We start from the raw sequence: 15942 nt of genomic DNA on the forward strand, positions 1-15942 counted from the left end.
GACGACCCAAACGCAGAAGTCACGGTGAAAAATGATGCAGATTTATTGGATCGAGAGAACTGACAAAGCAGGAACGGCAGGACTGACTGAGAGACTGGTTGAACATGGGCAAGAATGACAACAATGACGATATCAATGACGTGACCATGAACTGGTGAGACTGAGGAACTTAAATACACAGGCTGAATGATGACGATGATTGGAAACAGGTGAGTACAGGGCTGAACATAATCTGACTAATGACACATGCAGTGGAACTAGAACATAATGCACAGAGACAGAAGGGTGGCACAGATAAACACGAGCATGTAGAAAATAAACTGAACACGAACAAACTGAAATCACTGAGTCAACGACCCAACCCTTACACTTGACATCCAAATATAAATTGGAAATTCTAAAAACCTACGCACAAGTTTTACAAAGAACAAAGTTTGCAGCTATTTGCCTAAAAACGCAGCCACATGCCTGATACCTGCAGGCCTTACAGTAAGAGGTGTATCACTCATTTTTTCACCTGGAGACAGTGTTTACATTGCAATCTGCCTTTGGGGGCTTTATGACAGTAACTGGGACATTCAGCAGTCGCCTCTTGTTCTGACACACAACACAAAACTATCGACTACACAACACACTAATTACACTCTCTAAACACACTAAATGTCACAAATCTCTCACATCTTAAAACGCTCTCGCAACCATCACTCCTTAAACCTCCCCCTCTTCCTAAACAACCAAATACCATGTTGCCATATCATTTTTTTGAGTCAACATTGTACATTTTTCCACCAATAGGAAAGGGTGTTTTTTGTTTTCTAAACTTTCGGGGGGTCATCAGCAGAGACTGCTTTCTAGCGCTGTCCTTAGACAGTAAATTTGACGACAGTATTCAGGAAAAACCAGTGTTTTTTTTTTTTATCATGACTATCAACACAATTTAAAAATGGGTACAGAGCATCTTATTACTATGCTACCTTAAATTGGTCATATGACTGGTTTACCACAACTACTTTATTCTTGCTCAGCAGTGCTCATGCGATTGCTTCGCCCCCCCCCCCCCCCCCCCCCCCCCCCGCCCTGCCCCATCCCCCTATCATAACTCGCACATTAAAAAAGTATCAACTGTTTAACTTCCTTCTCTAATCTGATCAATGTTTCTACATTTGTTACTCTCCTTACTATCTGGCTTTTCTAAAAGCCAATTGAAAAGCCGAAATTGGGTCATCATACGCCTCAGTACATAGATTAAAGCTGTCATCGGCAACTGGATAAAATCGTTAACAAGGGCCACAGTATGTGTGTCGTGTATAAATGCAGAGAAGAAATCCCTGTATGCAGATGGAAAATGACCAAATATATTGCATTACTGAATATACAACACTTAAATATAATGTCTTGTTACTCACAGATTGTTCATAATAAATGCAAAAAATGAGTTTAAGGTTGATTTGCAGGCTAGTTAGCAGCTCTTAGTTAATAAAAAAATGTTATACAGCTGTAGGTTGTGCATCTTGAACACTGCCAGAAACCAGCTGTGCTGCTGTGATAGCTGTATCGAAGGAACATAGTGTTTCTCTTCTAGCGTGTCAGAGCTGGTAAAGTATCTTTTATATATGCATATTTTAAGGTAAACATGAAATCAGTAGAAGAAAAAAGTGGAGGATGTAAACAAGCAGGACTCACCTATGTTTCTGCAGTTGTCAATGAGTAGGAAAAGCTGCTTGAGCTTTTATTGTACTGGTTTAAATCTGGAAACACCGCGATCACACTTCTACCCTGCACTCTCACTTACTTCTTGTTTGTCTTCACTGCAACAAAAGTGCAACAGATTTAGAAACACACAAAAAACATGTCACTGTCTATAGAGAGGGAGGGAGAGAGCAAAGGGGAGAGACAAGAAAACTCCTTATCTGCATTTTAAGACAGTATGTGATACACCGTAATGTGTGGTAGCGTTATTATGTGATTTAACTTTTGTGTATTGTATAAGTTTCCAGGTGTATTTTTCTTAAAGGAGGCCCTTAATTTGGTGATTTTGTATGGAGAGTCAACATGTTGTGCGATCCCAAGTTGCGCCACAAGGGGGCACCTCCACCCTAGTGAGACGGTTTAGTGTGAGCTACTGCTCGTCTTCAGATCTGGCAGAAGCGAGGGAGGAAAACACACTACCTGTAGTCCACCTGTTATTTTTTTTCAGGTTAGTAAATAATACGGCAACACATGTGGTCCACATGATTAAGATGCCAAATAAGGGTAAAACCCGACCAACAGTTTGTCTTGGTGGGATCTGTATTTGTTTGTTTTTTCTCTTTGAAACGTGTTACGGTTAAGAGAGCAGAGCTAGCTTAGCTCACCGCATGCTGGAGCAGCCTTTGTCTTTGGCTTCTTCTAAACTGAAGGCAATCTCTTGTAACAACAGTACACCACAGCTCCTCTATATTAGTGAGTTCACAGAGACAGTTTGATGTTCTACCACTGTAATTGTCTAAAGTGTCATATACTGGGTTGCCTGTGTCGAGCAGGTGGGTGTTGCGGCTTTACACCACCATGACATGCTTTGCGGCAGGGCTGTCGATGTGCCGTTCTTCTCTTAGCTGCCACACCCGTTGTTGTGCTGTTATAACCCATGCTGGATACACGTTCAATAAAGAGCATCACAAGGAAGCTACAGAGTGGTCATTCTACATGGTGTCAGAAGTGGGATCCGAACCTACGCCTCCATTCGGAGCTAGTGTGCCATTGAACATTAAAGCGTACATGAAAGTGAAAAACGAGCTATCAGAGGCTGATGGCCTGGTTATACAAGGCTGCAGAATTGTCATTCCAAAGTCACAGAGAACAGCCTCGAACCATCTCCACGGGCTATGCCACAACCCCTTCCAACACCCACTGTGGACACTGAGGAGCTGCCATCTCAGTGCGCTGGTGCGTCCACTCCAGAGACCCCACCTTTGGCCCCTAGTCTGGCCCCAACGCTTGCACGCCAACGTACCGGATCAGTTACGCACGAGGTGCGGCCGGGTATGCAAGCCAGTCAAGAGGCTGGATCTGTAGACACTGGGGTAATGGGAGAGAAGGAAGGACTGGGGAGTGGGAATGTTGTATTGTTGCTGTTTTGCACTTATGTTTTGAGCTGCAACCAATACTGCTGTTACCTGGTTGAGTTAATTACCTTAAAGGTTTACCATGTTTAATAAGTCCTGTTTTGTGGACACTGCCCTTCAGGCCGACAGTAAGCCAATTGTGCCCGGTCCTTAAGAGAACCGCCCAGAGGCTATTATAGTGTCACATGTTATCATTGTGTCGTTGCTGTTCTATTTGGGGTTTGTTATTGGAAATAACATGAAAAGGGGGGGAGATGTCGTATACTGGGTTGCCTGTGTCGAGCGGGTGGGCGTTGCGGCTTTACGCCACCATGACATGCTTTGCGGCAGGGCTGTCGATGTGCCGTTCTTCTCTTAGCTGCCACACCCGTTGTTGTGCTGTTATAACCCATGCTGGATACACGTTCAATAAAGAGCATCACAAGAAAGCTACCGAGTGGTCATTCTACATAAAGTTAGTGTAATAACAACTCTGGTCACTCTGAAATGTTGATGTGAAGATTTCCAATACAAGTTTGTATCTGGTACAGTACGAATGTTTGTTCTATTGAACTATGTGTGGGGGAAAAGAGTGTGATGTGTAACTTTGAGTAACAAACAACAGATATGACTGTTTAGATTGTTTTATATTATTTTAGTTTACACAGATTTTAGTAATGTGACACAAAGAGATTAAGAAGTTTTTGTAACCTATTGTGAACACGTGAATGTGTATAAATAAAGCTTTAGCAGATGTGGGAGAGGAAAACACTCTACCTGTCGTCCATCTCATCATTTACTCTTTTTTTTCAGGACCAGATATAAGCTATTTGTTGCCCTCTTACTAGGGGCGTGTTACATGTACACTAAGCAGAAGGAAGGCACCCGGAGACTAGATAGTGTCTGAACCCCTTTCCAGGATGAAACAACAAAGATTCACGAATACATCAGGAAGATAGTCACGACTTATTATTTACTTAGTAAATATCTCAGGCAGCCGAAGCCAGAGAAAAAAGAGGAGCAAGAGGAACCATCATTGAAAACATGAAAACATGGTATTTAGCACCAACAGATAGAAGAAGTGGCTGATATTAATCTAATATTAGAAATCTGGACCAGTGGATGGACAAAGCTGGGCTGAAAGATGGCACAGTGGCACTAATCATGGCAACAGAGGAACAAACTCTAAAAACAAGATCAATAGTGTCATGGTCCATGCTGAGTGTCAAGGGTTTTGCTGTATGTTTCCATTCTGGCCCATGAGTCCAGGTTCTGCCTGTCTGGGCTAAGTTCCTGTTTCTGGGTGTATATTTGCAAACACTAAATGACCCATGGCCTCACGATAAAGAGTTTGGGGATACAGATGGTGGACTCCACAATACTGTCTGTAATCTTTTTTATTTTTACCAGTCATCATATTGTTTACTTGGATTATATTCTGATTTATTTTTTTTTAGTCTCTGAAGGATAAATGGGTCCATGCCTGCAATGTGCTACAAGATAGAAAAGTAAAGGTAGAAAAATGTGAATTTCACTATCCTATCCCAGCTGTCATAGGGCGAGAGGCGGGGTACACCGTGGACAGGTCGCCAGTCTGTCGCAGGACTAACACACAGTGACAGACAACCATTTGCACGCATATTCACTCTTATGGTAATTTAGATTAATAAATGAACCTATCCCCACAAACTGCATGTCTTTGGACGGTGGGAGGAAGCCGGAGTACCCGGAGGGAACCCACGCAAACACGGGAGAACATGCAAACTCCACACAGAAAGACCCCGGCCTGATGGTGGAATTGAACTCAGGACCTTCTTGCTGTGCGGCAACAGTCCTGACCACAGTGCCGTGAAATATGAATATGAATGTGTCAAATTTACATTCATGTATTCATTGATTGGCCTGCAGTTTTAAAGAATATCTTTGTCAATTTACAAGAAATGTCTTATTTTATTTTTTATAATAGATATTGAAAAACATTTCTTGGTTATTTAATTGTTTATGTATTATTGTACTTCATTATCATGGTGTAGTATGAATGACCTTTAGTAGGAAAAGCTGTAATACATATGAAAATACAATTAAAAATCAAAATTTTGTGCCTTCCAGTGGACCAGATTTATGTTTCACACCGCTGCAATTGAGGGATAAGACGACTTTTTAGTGTAACAGAGAATCTGAAAATGAAAACCTACATGTTATCCTGCAATGCCAACTTTAATACTAATAAACGTAAAAAAAAAAAAAATCTTTATCAATAGGCAAACTGAAAAATACAAACCGGAACAAAAGCAAAGCCATGAACTGAAACCTGGAATTGTTGTGTTAGAAAAAAACAAAGACATCAGGAAACAACATTTGGTAGTTCCAGAAATGATGCTCAGTAGTGACGTCAGCTATATCACACAGTTTTTCCTCATCTTTCTGGGTGAGTGGCTTCATCGTCCTGGAAACACATGAGTTCCTCTCTGTTAGCTGTACAGTAAATAATTGTCTCAAATTAAATATAAATAAAAGAAAATTGAGTCATCAAGTCCTGGAGCCCAGCACAAAGCGAACATATCAAATGTTAAAATTCAGTAATTGTCCTTTTGGACAATATATTTTCATTTTGAACTAATGACAGTGAACATAATATTTCTGTTTTTAATGCCTGTGTGTGACAGCGATGAGACACGTTGTTGAAGTATGTAAAATAATAGAGTTACAGCTATAGTTAAAATAATGATATCTGAAACATGACTTCAGCTGCACCACAGTTACTTAAGCATAGAAACCAGTTGCTGATCCCCTGGCAACATCATGTTGCCATGGATAAAAACATGTTCTCTTGCTGGTTGTTCTTTGGCTAATGCTGGTTAAAGTCACTTGTACTGAAGGTGTTTCACCAAAATCCTCCTTGTCTTTTCTTTGGTCACTTTTGTAGATGTTAACTTTTCTAAATCACTCATTATTTAGTCCACGAGGTGTCACCACAAAGTTTAGACTATGATGCAAAATGGAAACTGTCAAGGTCCGATGATCTTCACCGGTCGACCTGCGTTGGTGTTCTCACTTCCTCTCCCTCTCATTTCCCTCTGTTTGTGTTGTTTATGTTTATCTAGGTCACGCGCTCTTGGGAGCGTTCCCGTGCTGGAGACGTCAAACCTGCCGCTAATCTTCTTGGCTTGACTATTTAACAGAGGGCCTCAGTCAGCCCTGGAGTATTAAGTATTAAGTGGAACTTGGAACTGAGAGGAGAGAGGAGGAGAGTTATGAGAGCTGAATCATCACTGAGAAAAGGGTTTGGAAGTCACTGTGTTTTTGCACATCACTACCATGGACCATGCTAGAGCACTATCTATTGTACACAGACAGTGTTGGGGAGTAACAGAGTACATGTACCAGCGTTACATACTTAAAACAAAATTTGAGTAACTGTAGTCCATTACAGTTACCGTTTGAAAAGGTGATATTCAGAATACAGTTACTTTGTTGAAATAAATGAATTACATAGCGGTCTGTTCCTCTTTCATATGTTAGGCTATGCCCTTTCATATGGGCAGAAATCTGTGCCATCAGAAACTGAATATGAATAAGTTAAATTTGAATTGCTCGGATTGAATCTGAATTCAAACTCAAATAAATGCTTTTAAAAACTGAATATGAATTATCCTAATTTGAAATTCAATTTATTGGTTTGAAAATGATCATCACTAAATTGAAATTTAATTTTATATTTTGAAAATGAATTGATTTGCTTTGAAACTGCATTTTATTCTTTAAAAATTCAGCTCTCGAATAATTTCAGTTTCACTTCTCACCATTCAGTTTCAGTTCCAAAATTCAGTTTTTTGGGACTTACATCCGGTTCCGGTTCAAGAGTAATCGAGCTCAGATTAATAGAACTACGTTTTACTAGTGGACTGAAAGTGTTACTGACGGGAATCTAAAGCATCTTGAGCTGCATTAAGACTTCAGAAGTCATTCGTCATGTCGAATGACCAGCAGATAAACTCTCAGGTTGGTAATAAATGTATTACATGTATAAGAACAACCGTCATGTTAACAAATGATAACCATACAGTAACTTTTATGCTTATTGTAGCTGTTAGCTCAAAACGCTAATTTAGCGTAGTTTGCCCTGAATTCAGCTTTGACAAACAAATATGATCGACTGTTTCTGTCATGGTTCTGGGTCAGTTTGACCCAGTATTTTGAGTTGTTATGTTTTGGTGTGTTTGTGCATTTTGGATTCTTTTCTTATGATGATGATGATGATGAATCTATGTTTCAGTTATTCTTGTTTAGGGATTAGTTCGTAGGCTTTGTGTTCTCATGTTTATTGCAGGTCACAGTTTTTCATGTCGTGTTCATAGTCTGTCCACAGTACTTCGTCATAGTTCAGTCCTGGTCTTCGTTCATAGCCTTTAGTTACTCCCAGTTTAGGATCTTAGTTTTGTCATTCCCATAGTTTATGGTTTGTTATTTTGCCTTCTGTATCAGCCCTGATTAAAGGCTCGCTTTGAGCTTAGCAAAAGTTTTGCCTCCTGCGTCTGTGTCTGCACCTGGGTCCACCAAACACACTCTCCACACGGTCTGCCTTCGCAGACCATGACTGTTTCTAGTAGAATTCCAAAGTTGTTCTCTTGTACCCTCTCAGAGCCCTGTATGCTTGCAGAGACCCCTACAGTAGGGAAACATGCAAAACGGTGTCCAAACCTCTTTATTTTAGCTTTATTTATGTCTTACACAGCATCCCGTGCATGTTTATATTGACCCCATATGTATACTTTTGAGCCTGCATGCTGTGTAATCATTCCACCTTGTAAAAAGAACAGATTACCATGAATCCACCTCCATGATGAATGTGTGCAACTTCCTCATCATCACTTAATTCATTTTGTACACCTGTGTATATTTATTATTTACTTTAAATGTACAGTACTTCATGACAGCTTTGGTTTTTTAAAGTGCTGTATAAATAAAGATGATGATGTGTTAAGTGTTTAAGAAAAATAAAGACTTCTGATGACGAGAATGGTGACTCATGTGGGTTAGACTGCTGAGCTGCTTCAAAACATGCTGAAACCACATAATTTGCATTGTGCACATGTGGGTGAATATGTGGGTTATTAAACACGACAGGCATGAAGTAAAACAGGTTTTATCAGAAACAGGAAACTGGACAACCACAGAGGTGCTAGTTTCATAAAAAAGTTTTGAAAAACTGCATCACTGAAGCAACTTAAAGGAAGCTAATTACATATAAATACAGGGAATTGTTTAACCTACCTACATGCTAGAGTGGAAAATAGATAAGAAATTAAGCCACATGTACAGTAGCACGTTTCATTTACTTTTACAATTTGTGATTTCTTACCACAGAAACAGTCCAGTCTCATTTGAAAGATTGTTTTAATCCTACAAGAACCAGAATACTTTGCAAACTCTTAAAACCACAGAGCACTGCTATTAACACAGGCCATTTATTTTCTCTTGTAATCCAAATGACACCCCTGCAGTAAACAACAGCACCTCACAGACTGAGAAGGAACCTGAACATTGAGTTTACAGCACCTGTCAGATATTTGAGCACACGAACCCCAAAATCTCTTCATACACGCTCAGTCATCCAGGTAAGTTGTCACGGCTGTGACGGCAGATGTGTGGGGTTATGAGTAAGGACCCAAGATGCAGGCACTGCTGATGTGAGTGAGCTTTATTGTAGAGATTGACATACGAAAAAAGGCGAGGGTGGCAAGAGCAGAACTGAAAAATAACCTAAACTGGGAAAAACTAAGAATTAAACAAAAAAACCTGGACACAAGGAGATGGAGAGCAGAAGTACATGAAGCACAGAAAGACCATCAACAAGCAGGAGAAAACACAGGGCTAAAATACACAGTGGAGTAATCAGGGAATGGGAGACAGGAGGGAAACACAGCTGGGAGAAATCAGGGCTAACGAGACTAGGGAAGCAAAACTAGACACATTAGCTGTGTCTCAAAACATCGGCTGCATCCTTCGGAGGACCCGGTCTTCGTGGTCGATATCTAATAATCTAATAACTTTGATCTCAGCCAAACCGATTTACTCCGGAACAAATAAAACATTGAAAAAATCCAAACAATTACATTTTTAAGTTATCCGAGTGACTTATATCATGTTTAACCTGAGTAGCGAAAGAGCGGGGGTCTGAAAAGCCGGGAGTCCGCTGCTCTCGCCGGCTGGAGTGACCATTGAACCCCCGGTTGAGTGGGTGGGTAACAGACGTCTCCGAAAACATCAGCGCACTTTTGCAAATATGCAATGTCTCGATAAACAAAGCAGATATTTGATGTTTACACAGCTACTTTCTCACCTTAGAAATGTTAAAAGTTTATTTTGTGACCCAGAAAGATTAATAAGAGTAATTTTAAAACTTAGTAGCGGCCGCCATTGTTGGGAACTGAAATTGGCTGGGCCGCGCTATGAATTCTGGGATATGGTGGGCCACACACCCGACCCATCCTTCAAATTTGGGGAAATGGAGGACTCATTTGTCGTCTGCATTTGAAGGAATCGCCGAATTGGGACAGCCTTCGTCGCCTGGCTGTGACAAATGCAGCCTCCGAAGGATGCAGCCGACGTTTTGGGACACAGTTATACACATCAGAAATGGACGTTCTAAGTAAAACAGGAAATACAGACACAGAGATCCAGACTGGACACTGAACTTAACAGACAGACCCACGAGCAGACACTATGACATCATGGACAGACAGGGGGAACACAGCAAAGACCTGAAAAACTGTTGATAAGATTCAGAAAAGAAACCAAAATGAGTTCACTGGCATTAAGATGCTGCTTTATTTGACACAGTACTCGTTTTTTCATTAAGCCTCATTCTGATGCAGGTCAAATTCACAGGAATTTGGCAACCTGAGACATAGAAATATGTCTGTGAAGGTTCTCAGTCATCCAGGTCATCGTAGTCAAAGGAGCTTGCAAAGAAAAGCGTCTGGACTTCTTTAAGTTGCTTGAAGACGTTTCACCTTCATCCGAGAAGCTTCTTCAGTTCTAAGGTCAAATGGTGGGGAGTCCCAGATATAAACCTAGTGGGAGTTTCCCCCCACAGAGGGACAAAAGGACCCCCTGATGATCCTCTAATCGCCTGAGCCAAGGTGTGAAACTGGGTGTTTCCTTACAACTCACTGGGTTACTTCATTGCTGGAACACTGTCCAGTGGCTCTTTGGTACTCTCACTCTCCTCAGTTGCTTGTTGGTTGTTGGTTGTCCTGGACACCTTTCTCACCTTTGCCCGGAAAGACTTACAGAGGAAAAAGTAAACAACAGGATCCAGGCAGACATTGAAAACTGCCACCATGGTGGTCACCTCCATTACATAGTTCAAGACTGAGCCTACAGAGTCCTTGCTCCACAGAAGACTATAGGGAAGACGAGCCAGGTGATAGGGGACAAAGCAAACACAGAAGATGCTGACCAGCACTAACATGTTCCTGCGAGGCTTGATAAGCTTCTCGGAGCCAGAGGAGGCCAGCTGCCTCTGCTGTGCCCGCAACACCCTGCGGGAGGTGCTGTAGTAGAAGAAGACCAGGGATATGAAGACCATGAGGAAGATGATGGGAGACAAAGTGTGGATGATTGTGAAGAACAGCTTGATTGATTCACTAAAGAAGGGATCACAGCAGCTGGGGTTAGAGGTCACAGGTGTCTGGGTGATGAAAAACAGGATGGTGTATGTCACAGTCGGAACCAGGAGAAAAACCCAGGTGATGATGGAAATGATGTAGGCAGATTTTACTGTGTGCAGGATGTGAGTTCCTGAAGGTCGGACGATCTTTAGATACCTGAAGAGAGAAGATAAGGGGGTTGAGTAGATGAATCAGTCACTATTTATTAATTAATAGTTTCAAATCAGATAGTCTGATTTGATGGCCTCAGAATCTCATCTCTGCTTTTCCACTCTGTGGATGATGTGGTTCTGTTGGCTTCATCGGGTGAGGGCCTCCAGATCGCACTGGAACGGTTCGCAGCCAAGTGTGAAGCAGCGGGAATGAGGATCAGCACCTCCAAATCTGAGGCCATGGTTCTCAGCCAGAAAATGGTGGAGTGCCCACTCCGGGTCGGGGATGAGTTCCTGCCCTAAGTGGAGGAGTTCAAGTATCTTGGGGTTTTGTTCGCGAGTGATGGGAGAAGGGAGCTGGAGATCGACAGACGGATTGGGGCTGCAGCTGCAGTAATGTAGACGCTGCACCGGTCCGTCATGGTGAAGAGGGAGCTGAGTGTAAAAGCGAAGCTCTCAATTTACCGGTCGATCTACGTCCCTACCCTCACCTATGGCCAAAAGCTGTGGGTAATGACCGAAAGAACAAGATCGCGGATACAAGCGGCAGAAATGAGCTTCCTCCGAAGGGTGGCTGGCCTCTCCCTTAGAGATAGGATGAGAATTCGGCCATCCGGGAGGGGCTCAGAGTAGAGCCGCTGCTGCTCCACATCGAAAGGAGTCAGCTGAGGTGGTTCGGGCATCTGACAAGGATGCCTCCTGTGGGCCTCCTGGGTGAGGTATTCCGGGCATGTCCCACCGGGAGGAGGCCCTGGGGTAGACCCAGGATATGCTGGAGAGATTATATCTCTCGGCTGGCCTGGGAACGCCTTGGTGTTCCTCCGGATAAGCTGGAGGAGGTGGCTGGGGAGAGGGAGGTCTGGGCCTCTCTGCTTAGGCTGCTGCCCCCGCGACCCGGCCTTGGATAAAGCGGATGAAGATGGATGGATGGTTTCAAATCAGCAGAAATCATTAATAAAGTCAAAATTCTTGTCAGCGCTTTAGTCACGCTGTCAGGTGTAAACAGCATTACCATGAAATGCATTGTGAAATCAGTAAAAGGTTCCTCTAATCTTCATCATGAAGTTTACCTGTTTGCAGCGATGTAGCCCATGAATATGATGCTGGCGTACATGTTGAGGAAAATGGCACAAGCTCCAAAACTACAGTAGAGCTGCCGAATGATGACAGAGCTGCTGGCATAGTGGGTGATGCGGAGAGGCAGAAAGAGGCAGAGCAGGAAGTCAGCAGCTGTCAGGTTTTTCAGGTAGATCTTCAAGCTGCTCGATGCCCGCTGCTGTGCTCCACAAAAGTGAAACTTCATGATGAAGCCATTGAGGATTAACCCCACCTAAAGAAACACAGAAAGGAAGGAGAGGACAGGACTTCAGCACATACACTGAGAACCTTTAACACATTTCTAACAACACAATATGACTATTTGAAACTTACCAGGAACACTAGACTGTAGACCAGCATAAAGAAAGGATAGGCTGAAGTGTTAACAGCATCACAGGTCTGGTTGGAAGATGAAGTCACATTTATTGTGTCAGCCATGTTTCTGGAGCTGAAAAATAAATCCAATTTATTGAGATCAAGAAGGAGCAGTCATAGAAATCCACTGCTCAGTCTTAATAACCAATTATTCTAACACTTTATTATTAGTATTGTGTTTTAATCCCTTTCTAATTCCATTATGCTTATTTCCTATCTAAATCACATCACTTGCTGTGTTAATGACATGTTCCATCTTGTTTAGTGATATTGCATAGGAACTATATTTCGTCTAAACATCTCAAAACCATGCTGTCTTACTACGTAGTCATTGTTTAACTTTGTACCCAGTCACAATGGCAAATCATTCAGAATATGATCAGAATAACTTTAACTTTACCCAGGTATCTACTTAAGCAGTGCCTTCTTTAATCCGATCAAGGTTCATGCTTTTGTTACTTTGAGGCTTTATTATTGTATTTCCCCATTATTGGGCTTTTCGAATAGCAACTTGAAAAGCTGATCAGCTGATCAAAAGTTGGATGCCCATACGTCTCAGCACACAGATGAAAGCTGTCAGCTAAACTAACATTTAACCAGGTAAAATCCTTAACCTAACTTGCTTGTAACATCAGATTGTTGCACAGTATGTTGGTGATATATAAATACATAAGCAGATGACACTGTCAAATATTTTCTCGTGTTTCACTCCTCTGGTATTCCTGCCAATTTCTTTTGGTGCACCACTCATGCACTTCTTCAGCCAGTGGACGTGAATCATGTCAGGGCCTGTTGATGTCCAGCTTTTAGCTCATACTGGAGACCCTTTCTGAGCATTGCCGTCATGGTTGCGTCCTTCTCCCTTATGCTCTTCCACTATTGCTCTGTCTCCAGCTTTAGTGGCGCTGTTCTCATTTTGTTCCCCTGCCACTCAGAGTACACCTCAGATGGCTCCGTGGAGTGGTGCTGGTTTATTCTCCTGCCTTTAATATCTCTAGTATACTTCTTCAAGTGGTTGGCCAAGGTTGTCAGTCATCTTTGCTCTTTCCAAGGCTGAGTATATAATAATAATAAATCCCCTCTTGCCCCTGCGGGTGGTCTATCCTTCAAGCTTGGGTCCTCTGGTAGACAGATCCTTTCTTATTTAATGGTTTTTATTTATTTTCATGACTATTTACATTGAATATTTCCACCGAAGGCATCGAAACTATGAATGAACACATCTGAAATTAACATCAACCTGTTGTATAAGTCTGAACATCTATCCATTCACTTCCGCTTGTCCTTTTCAGGGTTGCGGGAGGCGCTGGAGCCTATCCCAGCTGTCATAGGGCAAGAGGCGGGGTACACCGACCCTGTGTGTGTCGCAGGGCTAACACACAGGGACAGACAACCATTTGCACTCACATTCACTCCTACATTCACTCCTGCATTCACACCGATGGGCAATTTGGATTAACCACTTAACCTATCCCCACTAACTGCATGTCTTTGGACGGTGGGAGGAAGCCGGAGTACCTGGAGAGAACCCACTCACCGAGAGAAGGTCAAGGGTTTGCAGGAGGGCTGGGTATCGGCACTGATTTCTGTAATCGATTTGATTCCGATTCCAATTCGTTTCAAGTCAAATTAGAGAAATTTTGCCTCAAACAGTAAGAAATAGTGTAATTCTGATCATTTATCAGTACTGACACTCGTGAGACTTCATCACAGCTGTAAACATCACAGCAGATGCCTTTTTGTCAGTGTAAGTGAGGCTAAAACACAGAAAAACATGAAGGAAATTTTCCTGGCCTGGCCTTTTCTAGCAAATACCTTAAAAATATTCTGGAGTAGAACAAAAACGGAGGGAAACATTAATCAACATATGAACAGTAAGAGATGCTGCTGAACTGAAGCAGAGAAAAGTTACAGAGGTTTGATTAGAGACACAGCTAAGGGTTTTAAAAAGTTTACATTTCTTAGATATAGATATAGATACTGGTCGTGAAGTAGTAGCTGTGCAGGAAGTGTGATTTTTATGGTAAGAGGGAAAGTAAGAGGGAACTGTTTATGCTGTGAATGTAAATGTTATGTAAATTTTTATAAAATGTGGCGCGTAGTTTTGATCTCCTTCTTCTGCTATTTCAGTGAATTTTGGTTGGAGTGTGACAAAATGTGCAGCATCAGAACCTGTTGGCTTTCAGCCCCAGCGGCTTGTCTGTATGCGTGCCGTCGGTGAGCTTTGTGTTTACGTCTTTATTTGGAATCTGTTTACCTGCTGTCATTTGCTGTTTTAGCTGTTTGATGGTTGTTCAAATGAAAGCTTTAACCTGAGATTCTGGTGTTTCTGGCAAAATACATTTATATTTTGATATTCAAGCTAAAAGCGATAATTGAAACCCGCACTGTCAACAAAGCAAAGGGTGGCTGCTTTCAAGAACCTAACATATAAAACGTGTTTTGAGTTGATTCGCACTTTTTTGTTTACTACATAACTCCATTAAAAACAATTTCCAGGACGAAAGATGAAAAAACATTAAATGAGGAGGTGTCCAAACATTTGAATGGTAGTGAACAGATTGTTCATAACGAAGCCATAAAAGAGTGTGAGGTTGATTATCAGTGCATTTGGCACCAGTACACCCTAAGTCTTTGTCCATAACAACAATAACCAATTTGTAATGACATCAATAGATCTGCAGCCTGAACACTGGCAGGAGCTGTGGTGCTGAGGCAGCTGTGTGTTTATAGAAGAAGAAGCTGCTACAAATCATCAACTTAAGCATGAAATTAGAACTTAAGCACAAAAGTTTTGAGCGTAAACAAGACTCACCTGTGTTTCTGCTGTTTTCAGCGAGCAGGAAAAGCTGCTTGATTCGCTGAGTCCTCTGAGTTTAATGATATTGTTGTAAATCAGGAAACACACAGAGACCACACTACCACCCTCATACTTATTTCCTCTTTGTAATTTATGCTAAACTGGGCTGCCCAACGCAGGAACAGATATGCTTTCTCATCATTTATGATGCACAGGCTGCCGGTATATTGTATTCTTCAAATGTCAGGACTTTTATCTCAGATGGTCATATCACACTGTTACTTTCTTCACAGGTTTTCCACCTTTATAATTCAGTTTGATTTGAGTTTTTTTCTGACTTTGCTCTTAAAGAACCACAACATGCGTCATTTATTTATCTGCACTGCACATTATTTCCGTACACTGAGGGGAAATTTTTGACGTTATCTCAGATCTCTCTCTAATGTCGACTTGCTCATCAAAACAATCAGCACCAGCTTCACCATCCAGCTGTAGGTTGGTTTTCTTCTTCTACTACAGCACCTCCTGCAGGAGGTGAGGCCTTTTGAGTCAAATGATATCAGTGAAACAAAGAGCTTTAATCGATCCCGAGCATTCAGGAAAATGAATATGATATCAGAGATCAACATGAGGCTGAACTCAACACAAACATGATCCTAAATAGACAGCATTTGTGCATATTTTGTTACTGTAACTCTAACTACTGCAGAACTGTCAGATTCCTCCTGCTGCTACAGTAAGCATCATTTCTGCTCATG

At 41.8% G+C, this 15942-nt stretch overlaps 1 protein-coding gene across 1 annotated transcript; it reads right to left on the minus strand.

Annotated features, from left to right (window-relative positions):
• Positions 1-10263: 10263 nt before the first annotated feature.
• LOC148103288 (P2Y purinoceptor 14-like) lies at positions 10264-12450 on the minus strand. Its single transcript, XM_087839102.1, has 3 exons — positions 12343-12450; positions 11982-12241; positions 10264-10915 (listed from the first exon to the last, which is right to left on the minus strand). The coding sequence occupies exons 1-3, from the start codon at positions 12445-12447 to the stop codon at positions 10264-10266; spliced, it is 1017 nt and encodes a 338-aa protein (XP_087695228.1). The 5' UTR covers positions 12448-12450.
• Between the last annotated feature and the right edge of the window lie 3492 nt (positions 12451-15942).

The sequence above is a fragment of the Neolamprologus brichardi genome, chromosome 3 (assembly GCF_056152115.1).
Source record: "Neolamprologus brichardi isolate AB-2024 chromosome 3, ASM5615211v1, whole genome shotgun sequence".
Lineage (NCBI taxonomy): Eukaryota > Metazoa > Chordata > Actinopteri > Cichliformes > Cichlidae > Neolamprologus > Neolamprologus brichardi.

Coding starts and splice junctions, on each gene's coding strand:
- LOC148103288 (XM_087839102.1), bottom strand. CDS start 12,447: ATGGCTGACACAATAAATGTGACTTCATCTTCCAACCAGACCTGTGAT. Junction 12,242..12,342: donor TCTACAGTCTAGTGTTCCTG/GTAAGTTTCAAA, acceptor GTGTTTCTTTAG/GTGGGGTTAATCCTCAATGG. Junction 10,916..11,981: donor GGCTACATCGCTGCAAACAG/GTAAACTTCATG, acceptor TTCTCTCTTCAG/GTATCTAAAGATCGTCCGAC.